Raw genomic sequence first — 13,895 nt, forward strand, 5'->3', positions numbered from 1 at the left:
TTCAAAATATTCTATACCAATGCCAGAAGTTTAAATAATAAGATGGAAGAACTTGAAGCCAAAGTAGATAGCGAGGAGTACGATATAGTTTCAGTCAGTGAGACATGATTTAATGAGGAGAGTAACTGGAGGATAGGATTAGAAGGCTACAAGGTGTATCGGTGTGATAGGAAGGAGGGACTAGGAGGAGGAGTAGTAATCTGGGTAAAGGACAGCATTGTATCAAGAGAAAGGGGTGACATTAAGGAGGGAATAAATGTTGAGGATTATGTATGGGTAGAGATTAGAGATTGTAAAAACAGTAATATACTGGTAAGATGCTTTTGTAGGGCTCTGGGTGGGAAGGAAGAGGAGGAAGGAGGAGTACATGAGGACTTCAAAAGGGCATGTGGTAAGGGAAGAGTATTGATTATGGGGGATTTTAACTTGCCAGGGATAGATTGGGTCCAGGAACAGGGAAAGGGAAGAGTGCATGAGGATTTCCTAGTTTTAGTCCAGGATTGCTTTTTAACCCAGTTTGTAGATAAGCCCACGAGGGGGAGTGCAGTGTTCGACCTCCTTTTAAGTAACGATCTCAATATGGTGGAGGAGGTGGAGGTGGAGGTAGGGGAGCATTTTGGAGCAAGTGAACACAACATTGTGTGTGCAAAAATTCTGTTGAGGGTTAGAGTTCAGGATAGTTGGGAAAGGCTGTTAGTTTTCAGGAAGGCAAGCTCTGAGGGTGTGAAGAGAGAGTTGGGTGATGCAGATTGGGAGACTCTAACAACAGGACAATCAGCATCAGAGAAATGGGAAACGTTTAAGGACCAAATGTGTAGAGTGCAGAGTAAGTACATTCCAATGAGGTGTTAAACTAAATGTAGAAAGAGACCAGGGTGGTTGAGTAGTGAGATAACGAACGCTATTATGGAGAAGCAGAAGGCATTTATTAGGTTTAAAATAACAGGACTGAAGTTAGATTTTAAACAAGTAAACAGAGTAAGCAGAGGCAAGTTAAGAAAATAACTCGACAAGCCAAAAGAAAGTATGAGTAGGACATGGCTAAGAATATTAAACATAATAGCAAGGTTTTCTTTAAGTATATCAGGGGAAAAGAACAGGTTAGGACCAGTTTGTGCCCACTGAGGAATAGCACCGGGAGAGTGGTTAGTGATGAAAGTGAGATAGCAGGCTTATTAAACAGGTATTTTTCTTCAACTTTTACACAAGAACAGTCAGGAGAATTGCCAATAGCTGAGAGTATCTATCGAAGAGGTGAGGAAGGGTTTTACAGAAGATCCAGGTGAGAGTGGAGGAAGTAAGGGAACAGCTCGGTCATCTAAGAGTAGATAAGGCTCCGGGTCCTGATAATATACACCCGAGAGTGTTGATGCAGGTGGCTGAGCAGGTAAGCGAGATATTAAAGGATATTTTCAACACCTCACTGGAGTCAGGACAGGTACCGGAGGATTGGAGAGTAGCAAATGAAACACCATTACTTATTAAAGGATCCACAGAAGAATTGGGAAACTATAGACCTGTTAGTTTGACTTCAGTTGTGGGGAAGGTGTTGGAGATATTAATTGGGGACCGGATGAGGAACCATTTAAACAAATTCAAACCAATTAAAGGTAGTCAGCATGGGTTTACCAAAGGAAGTTCCTGTTTAACAAATATTTTAGAGTTCTATGAAGCAGTGGATGAGGGAAAGGCAGTGGACATCGTGTATCTCGCCTTTAAGAAGGCATTTGATAAGGTACCACAACGGAGGTTGTTAGCCAAAGTGAGGGCTTTGGAGTGGCTGGTCAGGTAGTGAATTGGATTGGAAACTGGCTTAGTGGTAGGAAGCAAAGACTGGCTGTGAGTCGGAGGATGTCTTGCTGGAAGGATGTAAGTAGTGGGGTACCTCAGGGATCAGTACTTGGACCATTACTATTCATTATTTACATCAACGATTTGGATAATGGGGTAAAAAGTAAGATTTCTAAATTTGCAGATGACACAAAGCTTGTAGGTGAGGTGGATAGCAGAGGGGGTGGTGAACAGATACAGGAGAGTATTGATGCTTGTATAGATTGGGCAAAAGATTGGAAGATGTAATTTAACCTGAGCAAGTGAAAGGTGTTGGGGATTGGAAAGAATAATGAAAATAGAGATTACATGATACAAGGGGTAATTTTGGAGCGTGTCACACAGGAAAAGGATCTGGGGATGGTCATAGATATGGGAGGTAAGCAGGCAGCGCAGTGCAAGGTAGCTTTCGGTCAAACAAATAGGGTTTAGGTTGTATTCAGAGAGGAATCATTTATAAATCAAAAGAGGTGGTGTTGACATTGTACAGGAATTTAGTGAGGGCCACATCAAGAATATTGGTCACATATTGCAGTTTTGGTCACCACAGTTCCGGAAGGACATAGATGCCATCAAGTGGGTTCAGTGCAGGGCTCCTAGATTGATTCCAGGCCGAGCTAGACTCAGCTATGAGGAGCTGCTGAAGGAGACAAGGCTTTCGTCACTAGAAAGGAGGCGGTTACGAAGAGATATGATCGAGATGCTTAAGATAATGAAAAGTGGAGATAAAATAAGTGCAGATGAATTATTCAACAGAGTACATAGTCATAGGACCAGGGGCCATAGCCAGAGAATAAATAAGAGGAGAGTTAAAACGGTAGCAAGGCAGGGGTCTTATACTCAAAGAGTCGTTAATGCATGGAATGGCCTCCCTGGAAAGGTAGTGGCAGCAGAAAAAGTAGATAAGTTTAAATTAGAATTATATAGGTACCTGGAAATTATGGAGATAGAGGGGTATGGGGATGTTGATAGGACTTTTCGGTAGTTTGAGCATTGATGGGTGATTGTGTGCATGTGTACGGAGTGCTGTTGGTGGGGGTCTTATCAAGGGGTGTTGTGTGGTTGATGGTGTGTGTTTTTAACCAAGCCAATGCCCCCTCCCTTGAGGGGAAGAAAAGGAAAAAAAATATACAAAAACTACAAAAAAACCCCCAAAAAACAAACAAACAAACAATAATTTATTTCATTAATCAAAAACATTTTTTTGGCATTGTCTTCCTTGGATCTTGTGCAGATGGGTTGGTGTGGTGTTCGTGGAGGTAAGATGGGCTGAATGGCCTCCACCTGTGTTGGATTTCCTTGTAATAACTTCACTCTTTAGTAGTTTATGAGCGTATCATTGTGTTTACATTCGAATGGGTGGCCATTTTTTTCCCGTATCATCCCTTAATATGGAGTATTACCATATTCCATGATAACCCCAATGAATATCTCGATATCACACAAACATGTTTGTGTTTTGCAGAAGTCAAGTTGGATTTGCGACCTTGACGATTGGATCATCGATCAAAAGATTGTCCTCAAACTCTTTCCAAACAGAGGCCACACAGGGTTAGATACATGAAGCAGTATTTATTACACATCTCGCAAATGTACAGGGTGATTTTTCTTTTTGAGAACCCCAATGAAAATAAAGACTAACAAGAAGCGAATACTTCGATATCGTGCGGCTGGGGGCAGTAAAAGTCTAGGTTAGGTATGATGAAACAATTTTGCAGTTAAAAAATTTAAATGTAGACATGGTGAATTAGCATGCATGATGGGAAGAGTTGTGACGTTGGACAAATTTCTATTTATAGCCCTCAGATCAAAGGGACGTACGCGGCCATAAGTGTGACAGAAGACACAGGACAGAATAGCCAATTAATTATATAACAGCACGATGTCGCGGTGCTGTAATTACTGCACCAGAGTCCAAAAGAGGAAGCCAGACATAACAAAACACACACACACACACACACACACTCATACACACACACACACACACAAACACAAACACAAACACACACACACACACACACACACACACACACACAAACACAAACACAAACACACACACACACACACACACACACACACACACACACACACACACACACACACACACACACACACACACACACACACACACACACACACACACACACACACACATCCTGTGTGCTATGTACTGGTAAGTAATTGCAAAAGCTATTTTATTTGAAGTTAAAACCTTAACTTATAAGCAATCCCCCATCCAAATCCTCGATCTTTTCTACCCCCGATAATCCACCCAAGCTCACCTCCTTCAAATTCCCTGCTTTCCTTCCTGAAAGTCCTGTAATGTCCATCTTCTATTCCCCATGTTCCCTGTCCCATCCCTCTCCCTTCCACAGATCTCCTAATGTCTCTGTTCCCCACTGTTTTGTCCTTCCCACTCCCTCCCCTCTTGTCTCATGCCCCCCTTGCTGTGCGTTGTGTGTTAGCTCTCTCACGAGCCTCGACAAGGTATACAAACCCCCCCCCCCCGTCGACCCCCTTAATGAGTGGAGATTTTGATGTGGTCGATACCATCACATCACTGGTGATGAAGATTGTGGTCAAGTTTCAAGTTTCATCAAAATTGTGTGTGAAGTTTCAGAGAAGAGAACAAGTATCTATTTTGGGGGGGGGGAGTTAACCCCTCGCCCCCATGGACTCCTTGATGAGTGCAGATTTTGATGCGGTCGATACACTTTGGCACATTACGGGTGGTGAAGGTTGTGGTTAAATTTCATCGAAATGGTTTTTGAAGTTTTGGAGAAGACAGAAAATACCTATTTTCGGGAGGGTGTCCAACCGCCCCCCCCCCCGTAAACCCCCATAATGAGCACAGATTTTGATGCGGTCAATAAACCTTCGTTAGGCATCAGATATGAAGCTTGCAGCCAAGTTTCATCAAGATCGTGTGTTTGGTTCAAGCGTTCATGACTGAAGCGTTTACGGATGGATTCACTGACTGACTGACTCACTGACTCACTGACAAATTTTCTGAAATCCTGAATTTTCATCGGATTGACTTCAAATTTGAAGTGTATTTTCATGTCACGTCACTGAATTGTCAGGTCAGGTCAGGTATGGGAGCATGCGCCAGAGCAGCGTGTCGCTGCGTCCACGTTCCTCCGGTACTCCTGGGGCCTGCGTCTGGCTATCCCCCAGGCAGATACCTGGTCCATCCCCATCTTATTGAGATGCCGATCAACCTGCTGCAACTATGAGGCACGTGGTCAGCCCATTGGACTCCTCCACTTATGAGGTTCCCTTGCTGAGAGAATCTGGAGAGTAGGATCAGTGTCAAGAAAACCAGCCATGTGACCATACTGCCGTAGGTGACGCTCATCGACTATGGAGGTAACAAATCTCATTTGAGTCTCTCAGCAACCGCTTGTTAGATACAAAGCCCGACCAGCGATAGCCAAGGATTATCTGGAGAGACCTGGTACCAAAGGAATTAATTCTCCATCTCAGATCCCTGGTCACAGTCCAAGTCCCACATCCATAGAGCAGGACTGGAAGCACCAAGGACCTGAAGACTCAGACTTTGGTCCTCCCGCACAGATACCAGCATTACCACACCCCATGATTCAGTGAATCCATAACTCCCCAGGCCCTACCCAGATGTCTGTTGATCTCTGGCTCACAGTCAACAGAGACATGAATATCACTGCCAAGGTAAGTGAATCTCTCCGTGACCAAAACATCCTCGCCACAATCCGGTACAGACAGGATAGCAGTATTCAAAATGTCATTGAAAGCATGGAACGTAGTTTTGACCCAGGAAACTCATAATCCCAGCAGTTCTGACTCCAATTTCAGCACCTCGAGGACCCCCAAAAGGATATGTAGAGTCTCCACAAAGAAGACTGCATCATCTGCGAAATCAAGGTCAGAGATCTTGACATTCCCAAACGATGCACCGCAGCTTGATCTCTCCGACATCCTCCCCAGAATCCAGTCCATACAAGTGCTGAGAAGTGTGAGTGCCAGTACATACCCCTGACAAACTCCAGTAACAACTGGAAATAAGTCAGAGATGGTATTACTATATCTCACAGCACTCTCAGTACCAGAGTATAGTTCAGACATCAGATTGATCAGTTTTGGTGGCACCCACGAAATCCTCCAGAGACCAAGAATCCTCCAGAGGGCATCCCGATTCACTGAATCAAATGCTTCTCGGCGATAAACATAAGCTGCAAGCAGCCTCTGCCAAAACTCTTATCTGCATTCGGTGAGGACCCGAAGAGCAAGGATACGGTCAATCGTTGACCTCTGGTGTAAAGCCTGACTGCTCTGGGCACTGCTGCTCAAGCAGATGGTGGCGAACCCGATCAAGAATTATCTGAGCAAAGACCTTGCCTGACACTGAGAGCAGCGTCACCCCTCAGTCGTTGTTGCAATCTTGGCAATCACCCTTCCCTTTCCGGAGAGTGTCAACAAGGCCCTCTTCCAGTCAGTTGAGATGATACCTGTGTTACAGGCAGAGCATAGAACTGCATGCAACAACACGAGTGCAGCATTTCCACCAGCCTTGAGAAGTTCATCATGGATGCCACAGATCCCAGGAGATTTATCCCATTTCAACCGTTCACCGCAGTCTGTGTTTCCACAAACGAAGGTGGACCACAGTTGATTGGAGGGTCAGCAATAGGGTCAGTAACACCCTTGACATCCAACTTGACAGCTGATGGATCAGCCTGGTACAGCCACTCAAAGTTACCGGCCCAGCGGGCCTTCACTTCGGACTCCTCTGTCAAGAGCCTACCACCCTCTGCTCCAACTGCAGTACACCGAGGGACCGTCTTGGAGGAACGCAATGTGTGAGTTCCCCTGTAAGCAGGACGAGAATCACTTGATCACTGGTGATGCTCTACCCCCTCACAGATTCCTCGCACACTGGCCTCCTTGTCAACCATTAGTGCACGTCCAGTTTTATGCCTCAACTCCCTGAACAGCTAACCTCTGCCATTAAGCCTGGCCCTGTGACTCTGGTCAATGGTATCCAGTGTCCCTTGAGAGACAAAATTCTTCTTTGCCCAATGGTCAGTTCCAAGACATCTGCCGGCAACATCAAGGACAGTGGTCTTGAAGGCACTCCACAACTCTTCAGGACCCCCCAAAGCACCCAGACCCCCCCCCCAAATGTCCACTCAGCCTGTTCGCAAATTCCTCAGCTACCCTCTCATCCTTGAGCTTACCAACATCCAGACTAGGCTCGGATGATACCATTCTCCTGGATTTAAGCTGCAACTTCAGAGTTGCTACAACAAGCCTGTGGTGGGTATTGAGGAATTGAGCACTCCGATAGGTCCTGCAGTTCTGGATCATCCTCCAGTGACCATCAATGAGCACATAGTCGATCTCCTTTGCTACACCATCAGCATTGGAACACCACGTCAAGTGATAAGTCTGTGGGTGCTGAAGTAATGAACCAACCACCATAAGTCCATGATTTCTTGCAAAGTCAAGGAACTTAGTGCTATTCTGGTTCACAGTTCCAGACCCATGGGGACCAACACACATCTCATAACCGTCCCTATCAGTTTCAGTCGATGCATTGAAATCCCCCAAGACTGGAAGAGTATCTCGCCTTGGGCACTGATCAACCAAGGACTCGAGCGTGGCATAGAACGCGTCCTTCATGGTGAGATCACTTGCCTCAGTCGGAGCATAAACAGAGACCTAAGGGGTGATGATTCCTTAGTCTCATAATACGCTCATTGACCGGTGTTAGCTCAGTTATCATTGTAGTCTGCTTATAGGACACAGCTACAGCAACTCCTTGGGCATGGTAACCATCAGAGCGACCAGACCAATAGTAGGTGAAACCACCCGCCATGATCGTGCCGCAATCAGGTCTCCGAAACTTCAGAGAGTGCTGCAGTACCGATGTCCAGATGCTTGAGCTCAGATGATAACAGAGACAAGTGATCATCCTCTCTTCAGGATAGGACATTCGAGGCACCCACCCAAAGGGACCGTCTCAGGTTAACCCAAGGAAACCGCCGTCTGGAGGACAACACCTCAGCACCAACCTGACACACACTGCCACAATCTGACCTGGGAAGGTTAACCCATGGTTTCCCTCCTATCATCAAAGATTGGGGGTCCCAAAGGCTTTACCCCAGTCCCATCATCCGATAAACTGCCCTTCGCAGGGCAGCTGCACACGAGGTACCCCCATGGAGTGGATTTTTAGATGTTTTTTGTACTTTTCATGTGTTTTGCGGAATGAAGAGTTTTACGGTGGCCGGAGTGCAAATCCTGCCACCAACCTCCTCATAAAAAGTAACCCAACTGCAGGAGGACGTCTGCAGACACAGTTGGGCACTAGATATGGAAGGCCGTTGGCTAACAAGGAGCTCCTTCACCCTTTGATGTTCCAGGTGAGCTAATAATTCCCATACACTAAAAACTACGTTCATTCGGCACCTAATATTTTGCGCTCATGTAGCCTAATGTTACAGAAAGACGTGACATGATCCAAACAATTGATTACCTTAAATCCACATAAATGAGTTTGTTTTGCTTAACGTCTCAGAGTTTTATTTGGGCTTGCTTCCATTCTTTCCCGTTCTTTCCCGTTCTTTCCCATACTTCATCCACTTTCTCTGGTGTAACAACACTTGGCTGGCGCATGTGCTTTTCAACTTTTACGCAGCCTGTTTCTCTGAACTGTTTCCCCAGTTTCCACATCACTGATTTTGAAGGTTTCTTACGACCTCCAAAGCGACTTTTAAATGCAATTTGCCATTCCTTAAAGGATGCATTCTTGATGTTATGTTCAACAAGAAAGACGCATTCTCCCACATTCTTCCTTGGTGTGACTGAGTGAAAACCAGTCAATGTCACTGCCGCGTCACGTGATAAATCATGGGATTCCTGATAACTCTCAGGATCATGCCACGTCTTTCTGTAACATGTGGCTGCATTTACACAAAATATTATGTTCCTAACAGATGTAGTTTTTACTGCAGGGGAATTATTTGGGGTTCTCGAATGCAAAGAAAAAAATCACCCTGTACAAAGGAAGTACGTGCAGCTTTTTCTTCCCCACTGGGTTTTCGAAGTGGTCGTCAACTTCCGCAGGTAAGACGCCTTGTGGTGATGGCCAATTGTGTTTGGAGGAGTCAGGCACCTCTTTCATGAAGGCAGAAAGAGCATTTGAAGTCTGTGGGTTCATAAACCTCAAACCCCAAAGTGAGCAAACCCCAAATCAGTGAAACTTTCAATAAACAATCAATTCATTAAAATGCCCTGGGATTCGTGACCTCACTTGTGTTGTGACTGGTCAGTTTTGTGAGCAGGAAGAGCAGGGAGGGAGGGAGGGAGAGAGAGAGAGAGAGAGAGAGAGAGAGAGAGAGAGAGAGAGAGAGAGAGAGAGAGAGAGAGAGAGAGAGAGAGAGAGAGAGAGAGAGAGAGAGAGAGAGAGAGAGAGAGTGTTGAACCAACAATGTGTGGGGGTGGGAGGGGGATGGGGATGAGGGGCAGGAAAGGACACAAGGGGTGGAGAAGATGGATACAGAAGGAAAGTCTCAGGAAGGAAAAACTGAAAATTTAAAAGGAGATGGGGTGGGTGGATTAACGATGGAGGGGGAAATTGTGGTTGTCAGATTTACATCCTGACCGATTAGAAATAATATTGAAAACTCGTGTGGTGCAAATTTTACTTAATGAGGGTTCCAGAAGACACAGTTCAATATTATCGTTACATTCTGAAAGTTAGTTAAATCATGTAAGATAAGAAAGTACTTCTTAAGTGAATTTCACTCCCAGCACAAAATGGTGATCATTCCCTCATCACTGCAATCTCTCCCTCTATCCCCCTATCCCTCTATCCCTCTATCCCTCCATCCCCTCTCTCCCTCCCATTCAGATTTCAAATCCTCTTGAAAGAAATAGATTCGGATGATATCGCTTTTCAATTCAACGTGGAATTTAAAAAGAACATATTCGTCACGCACTCGCTTGTATCTGGAGAAAGGAAAAATGAGTTGGAGACCGACATGAAATTTCCACACACGGAGTTTACGGTGAGTTCCCCAACTGAACCTGGATATTAATCTCATCACCCAGGTTACACTACTTGACTTCTAATTGTAATAAATAGTAAATACCCTTTGTAAATTTAATTTGATTGTGCAAGTCTAAACAGTTAACTTAACAACCATTGAACCAGTGCTTTGTCAAGTTACAAAAAGGTGCATATTGTTTCAGGGTGTCACATTGATTCATTGTGATGACAGATTCACATCTAGTTCCAAGGAAGAATGATTTGTATCCATTTTTAACTCACCTGGACTTTAGTCCGTGAGCTTATTCGATTGAGCAGTGTCCGTGCGTGAGTCAGTGAGTCAGTCAGTCCATAAACACTTCAATCATTATCGCTTGAACCAACCACAATTTTGATGAAACTTGGCCAAAATCTTCATATCAGATGCCTAATGAAGGTGTATTAACCGCATCAAAATCTGTGCTCAATTAGGAGTTGTACAGTTGGGGATGGGGGGGGGGGGGTTGATCACTTCAAAGTAAGTATTTGCTTTCTTCTCCGAAACTACACAAATGATTTCGATGAAATTTGACCACAACTTTCATCACCCGTAATGTCCTAAAGTTTGTTCACGACATTAAAAAAACATTCGGGGTCTAAAGGGGTGTGCAGTGGGTTTGAGTGCCTGGTTCTCCTGATGCAGGTGAGCTTCAGGACACGTGGTCCTATTTTTGGTTTAACACTTATGGTCGAGTGACTCTGGGAGTCAACTCAAAAGGGAAGTAACCCCCTCTCCCTTCCCTTTACCCCTCCAATAACCCCTAAAAGTTTGCATCAGAACAGTGAGTATAACCGTTGGCAGGACAGCTCAGAGATATTTCATTGTTTCTTCTTGGTTCGATCACTGTCCTGATTAGAAACTGTCACCCAGGTGTTTCAGAGGAATGGCTTTGCATCGTGGAGTATGCCGTCTTTGAAAGGATGTTAAGCTGGGTGTTCCATTTGATGGCATTCACTGGTGGACGTTATGGTGCACTTTTGAAACAGGCCATTGTGTGCTGGTTCCTTGTCCACATTTCAAATTCCCACCATAATGTAGAGTATCCTCAAATTCCCACCCTGCCACAGAATAGCAACCTGTCCAGCGTTGGTTCTCTACCATGGAAACGTCTTCGGCAGAACCAATCACACTCTGGAAATGAATGATCACGGATGATAATCAAGGGTATAATCTTGGAACATACGAAGGCAAGAGTATCTAAAGCTCAATAATAACGAAGTGTACGTTCTATGGATAACATGTGTACCTGAGACAAAGAACCAAAATCAGTGATCTAATTCTCAACTCCACCCAGTCATCACTGCCAGCAGTTATAAAGTGGCAGTTCTCGTGTAAAGAGCGGACATCGAAAACCGTTCAAAGGAGGAAATTGAAACTTTATCACATGTTACATGACTATTTGATATAGCTTAAATTACTTGGATGATGCATGTCTCCTCAGAAATTACATGGTGAATAAAACAAAGCCTCATGCCCAAGACCAATGTCACTTAATCACGTTAGAAATGAGAATCATTGCAATCGTTTCAGCCCTTATTATGCTCGGCCCGTGAAAAAAAAAGCGAAGAAGTACAATTTGGCGTTTTAACCATCTCCCGATTTATACTTTAGTGATCTATTCTGGCATCTTTATCAGCCTTAGTAGTTTTGAAAATACTTGGAACAGAATAAAAGCTACTTTGTTAAGGCTTATGAATGTACTCTGTAGCAGACTTTTCAAAGTATAATTTGTACATCTTAACTCCTTAACTCAGAAGTGTAGATAGATGCAATAACAAATTTGCCACCAGAAGAGTTGGCTCACACCCAGTCCTTCTCAAGACTGCGTGGGGGTAAGTAATCTATGAACACCATGTAGTTTTATGATGCCATAGGTGGCTTTGTTATGACGTCATAATTGCACACATTGAACTCTTTATCCAATCAGTATTAAAAATTTTGAGGGTCATTGGGGGGCTAAATTGTATGGGGGGGGACTTTGATGAAGTCATCGGTCACATGATTCAGCAGCTATATTTGTTTTTTTATCATAAAAACCTTTCAAAGTATTTTTCTCTGAAATGGCTGAACAGATTGAGGCAAAACTTTACAGTTATGATCACCCATCCATAAGAAACAAAAACTTCTCCACCTATGATGTCATAGGTCACATGGTTTGGCAGCTCTAACTTTTTGAAGAATATACTTTTTAAAACTTTTATTTCTTCTCCAGAACAGTTCAACAGATTAAGAGGAAACTTCACTCACATGTTCCCCAAGCTTGCGGATACCAGGATGTTCTCAACTAATTAATCGGTCACATGGTCTGGCAGCTATATTGGATTGAATAAGAATCTTAAAAAAATTATTTCTCTTGAAATGCTTCATCAATCGACGTGAAGCTTCACAATTATGATCAAGTAGTCATGGGGAATATATCTTTTAAATTTCAACCTTATCAGACACATGGTCTGGCAGCCAGAATTACTTAATATTTTGATTCTGGGTTCAGGGATTTAAATAAAAACATGTTACAAGTAAAACAAATAATAATGTAACAATGTAACAATCTGACAACATCGCGACACAGAAGAGTGCCCATCTAGTTGTGTGATGCAGTGATGTTCGCTGACTTCCAAGCAGATGGAAGAGGACTGAGGGTAAATGACAGCGTGAAAGGGCAGAGAGAAGAAGTCCAAGAGCAGCTGAGCAGGTTTTATAGGACACATGATGCCATCCGGTCCAGTTGCAGTGGCAGAGTCAAGTGTTGTCAGAAACTTCTCTACCTTCTCAGGTGCAAAAATCCAGTGCATGACCAGTTAGAAGTAACTGGGAAGGGTGAGTACAGAAAGAGAAAGAAAGGGGGGAGGGGTTGGGGACACAAGATTTGGACGCAAACACAGAATAGAGGCATTCAGCCTGCTCACAAGTGGAGTCTGCTATGGTGCCTTTTGAAGAGAGGGAAGGGATTGAAAGGGAGCATCCTCCACAGACAAAATTAACAAGCTGTCACCAGGTTTTAGTGGAGGGAGACAAGCTTGAAAGTTCAATCTTAAGGTTGGATAGATATTGTTTTCTGGCTCTTGCAAGAGTGGACATATACTTGTTGCAGGCTTTGTGGAATGATCTGTGGTTGCCTTTGGCCAGATGTGCCTTCCAGGTGGAGAATGCAAGTTGTTTCAGGACAACTGTCTCACCACAGCATTCAGTGTACCATGGGTAGGAGGATGGGTAAAATAACTGAAGATGAGATGGGATTAATCTGTGTGGAAGGGAGAGCATGTTTCTGGAAGAATTCCCAGGCTGAATTAATATCAAGGGTGGCACATATAGGAGACCAGTCTTGCAGTCCTTGCCACTCTGCCTGAGTGAACTGCCAGACGAGCTGGTGCTGAGGCCATTCTCTGAAAATGGCCAAAAAGATGTTGACGTTGACAATCACATGATCAGATGAACAAATTGGGGTGAGGAAAAGCAATATTCACTGTCAGAGAAGTTTGTCATCACCAAATCCAGAAGGAGGTATTTGCCATTGACAGAAATCTGGGTCAAAAAGTTCACAGATTAAGTAAGTCCTATGCAATCACTTAAGTCATTTGCAGAAATGCCATGGCTGGTGAAAGAGTTACCAACACCCAGTCAGTTGGCATGGTGACACTTGAAATTCCCACATTTGAGGAAGAGGGAGGTGGGATAAGTGGTTAAAAGTTCATCCATTTCGTCTGAGAGAGAGAGAGTGAGAGAGATGTAGATGGAGTCGTCATTGTTTGGAGAATGTTACAACACCCAGATAAGCATGAGATGGTAGCAGAGGGGACATCATAGCCAGAGGTATTCCTGGGGTTTGGGAGTTGTGAGTGCTGCAGTACATGGAGAATGAGAAATATTGTCTAGATTGGCATTTCAATATGATGTATACTTTGCCGTTTGGCAGAAAGGCAGGGAAATCCAATCAGTGGTTTGCGTAACTTACACCAGTGATTGGTTCACCAATGACCAATCGCAAATGCCAAA

General features: G+C 44.1%; 1 protein-coding gene across 2 annotated transcripts in view; it reads left to right on the top strand.

Annotated features, from left to right (window-relative positions):
- The window catches only part of LOC147013521 (uncharacterized), a 51,476-nt gene that overhangs the window by 35,613 nt on the left and 1,968 nt on the right, over positions 1–13,895 (top strand). For both annotated transcript variants that reach the window (XM_085855380.1, XM_085855379.1), the window contains exons 4-5: positions 3,296–3,381; positions 9,725–9,881. In XM_085855380.1, coding sequence (XP_085711506.1) covers positions 3,296–3,381; positions 9,725–9,881 — 243 coding nt within the window. The remainder of the gene's footprint in view (positions 1–3,295; positions 3,382–9,724; positions 9,882–13,895) is intronic.

This window comes from Eptatretus burgeri, chromosome 14 (assembly GCF_056783735.1).
Source record: "Eptatretus burgeri isolate ZD-2024b chromosome 14, Ebu_testis_v1, whole genome shotgun sequence".
Lineage (NCBI taxonomy): Eukaryota > Metazoa > Chordata > Myxini > Myxiniformes > Myxinidae > Eptatretus > Eptatretus burgeri.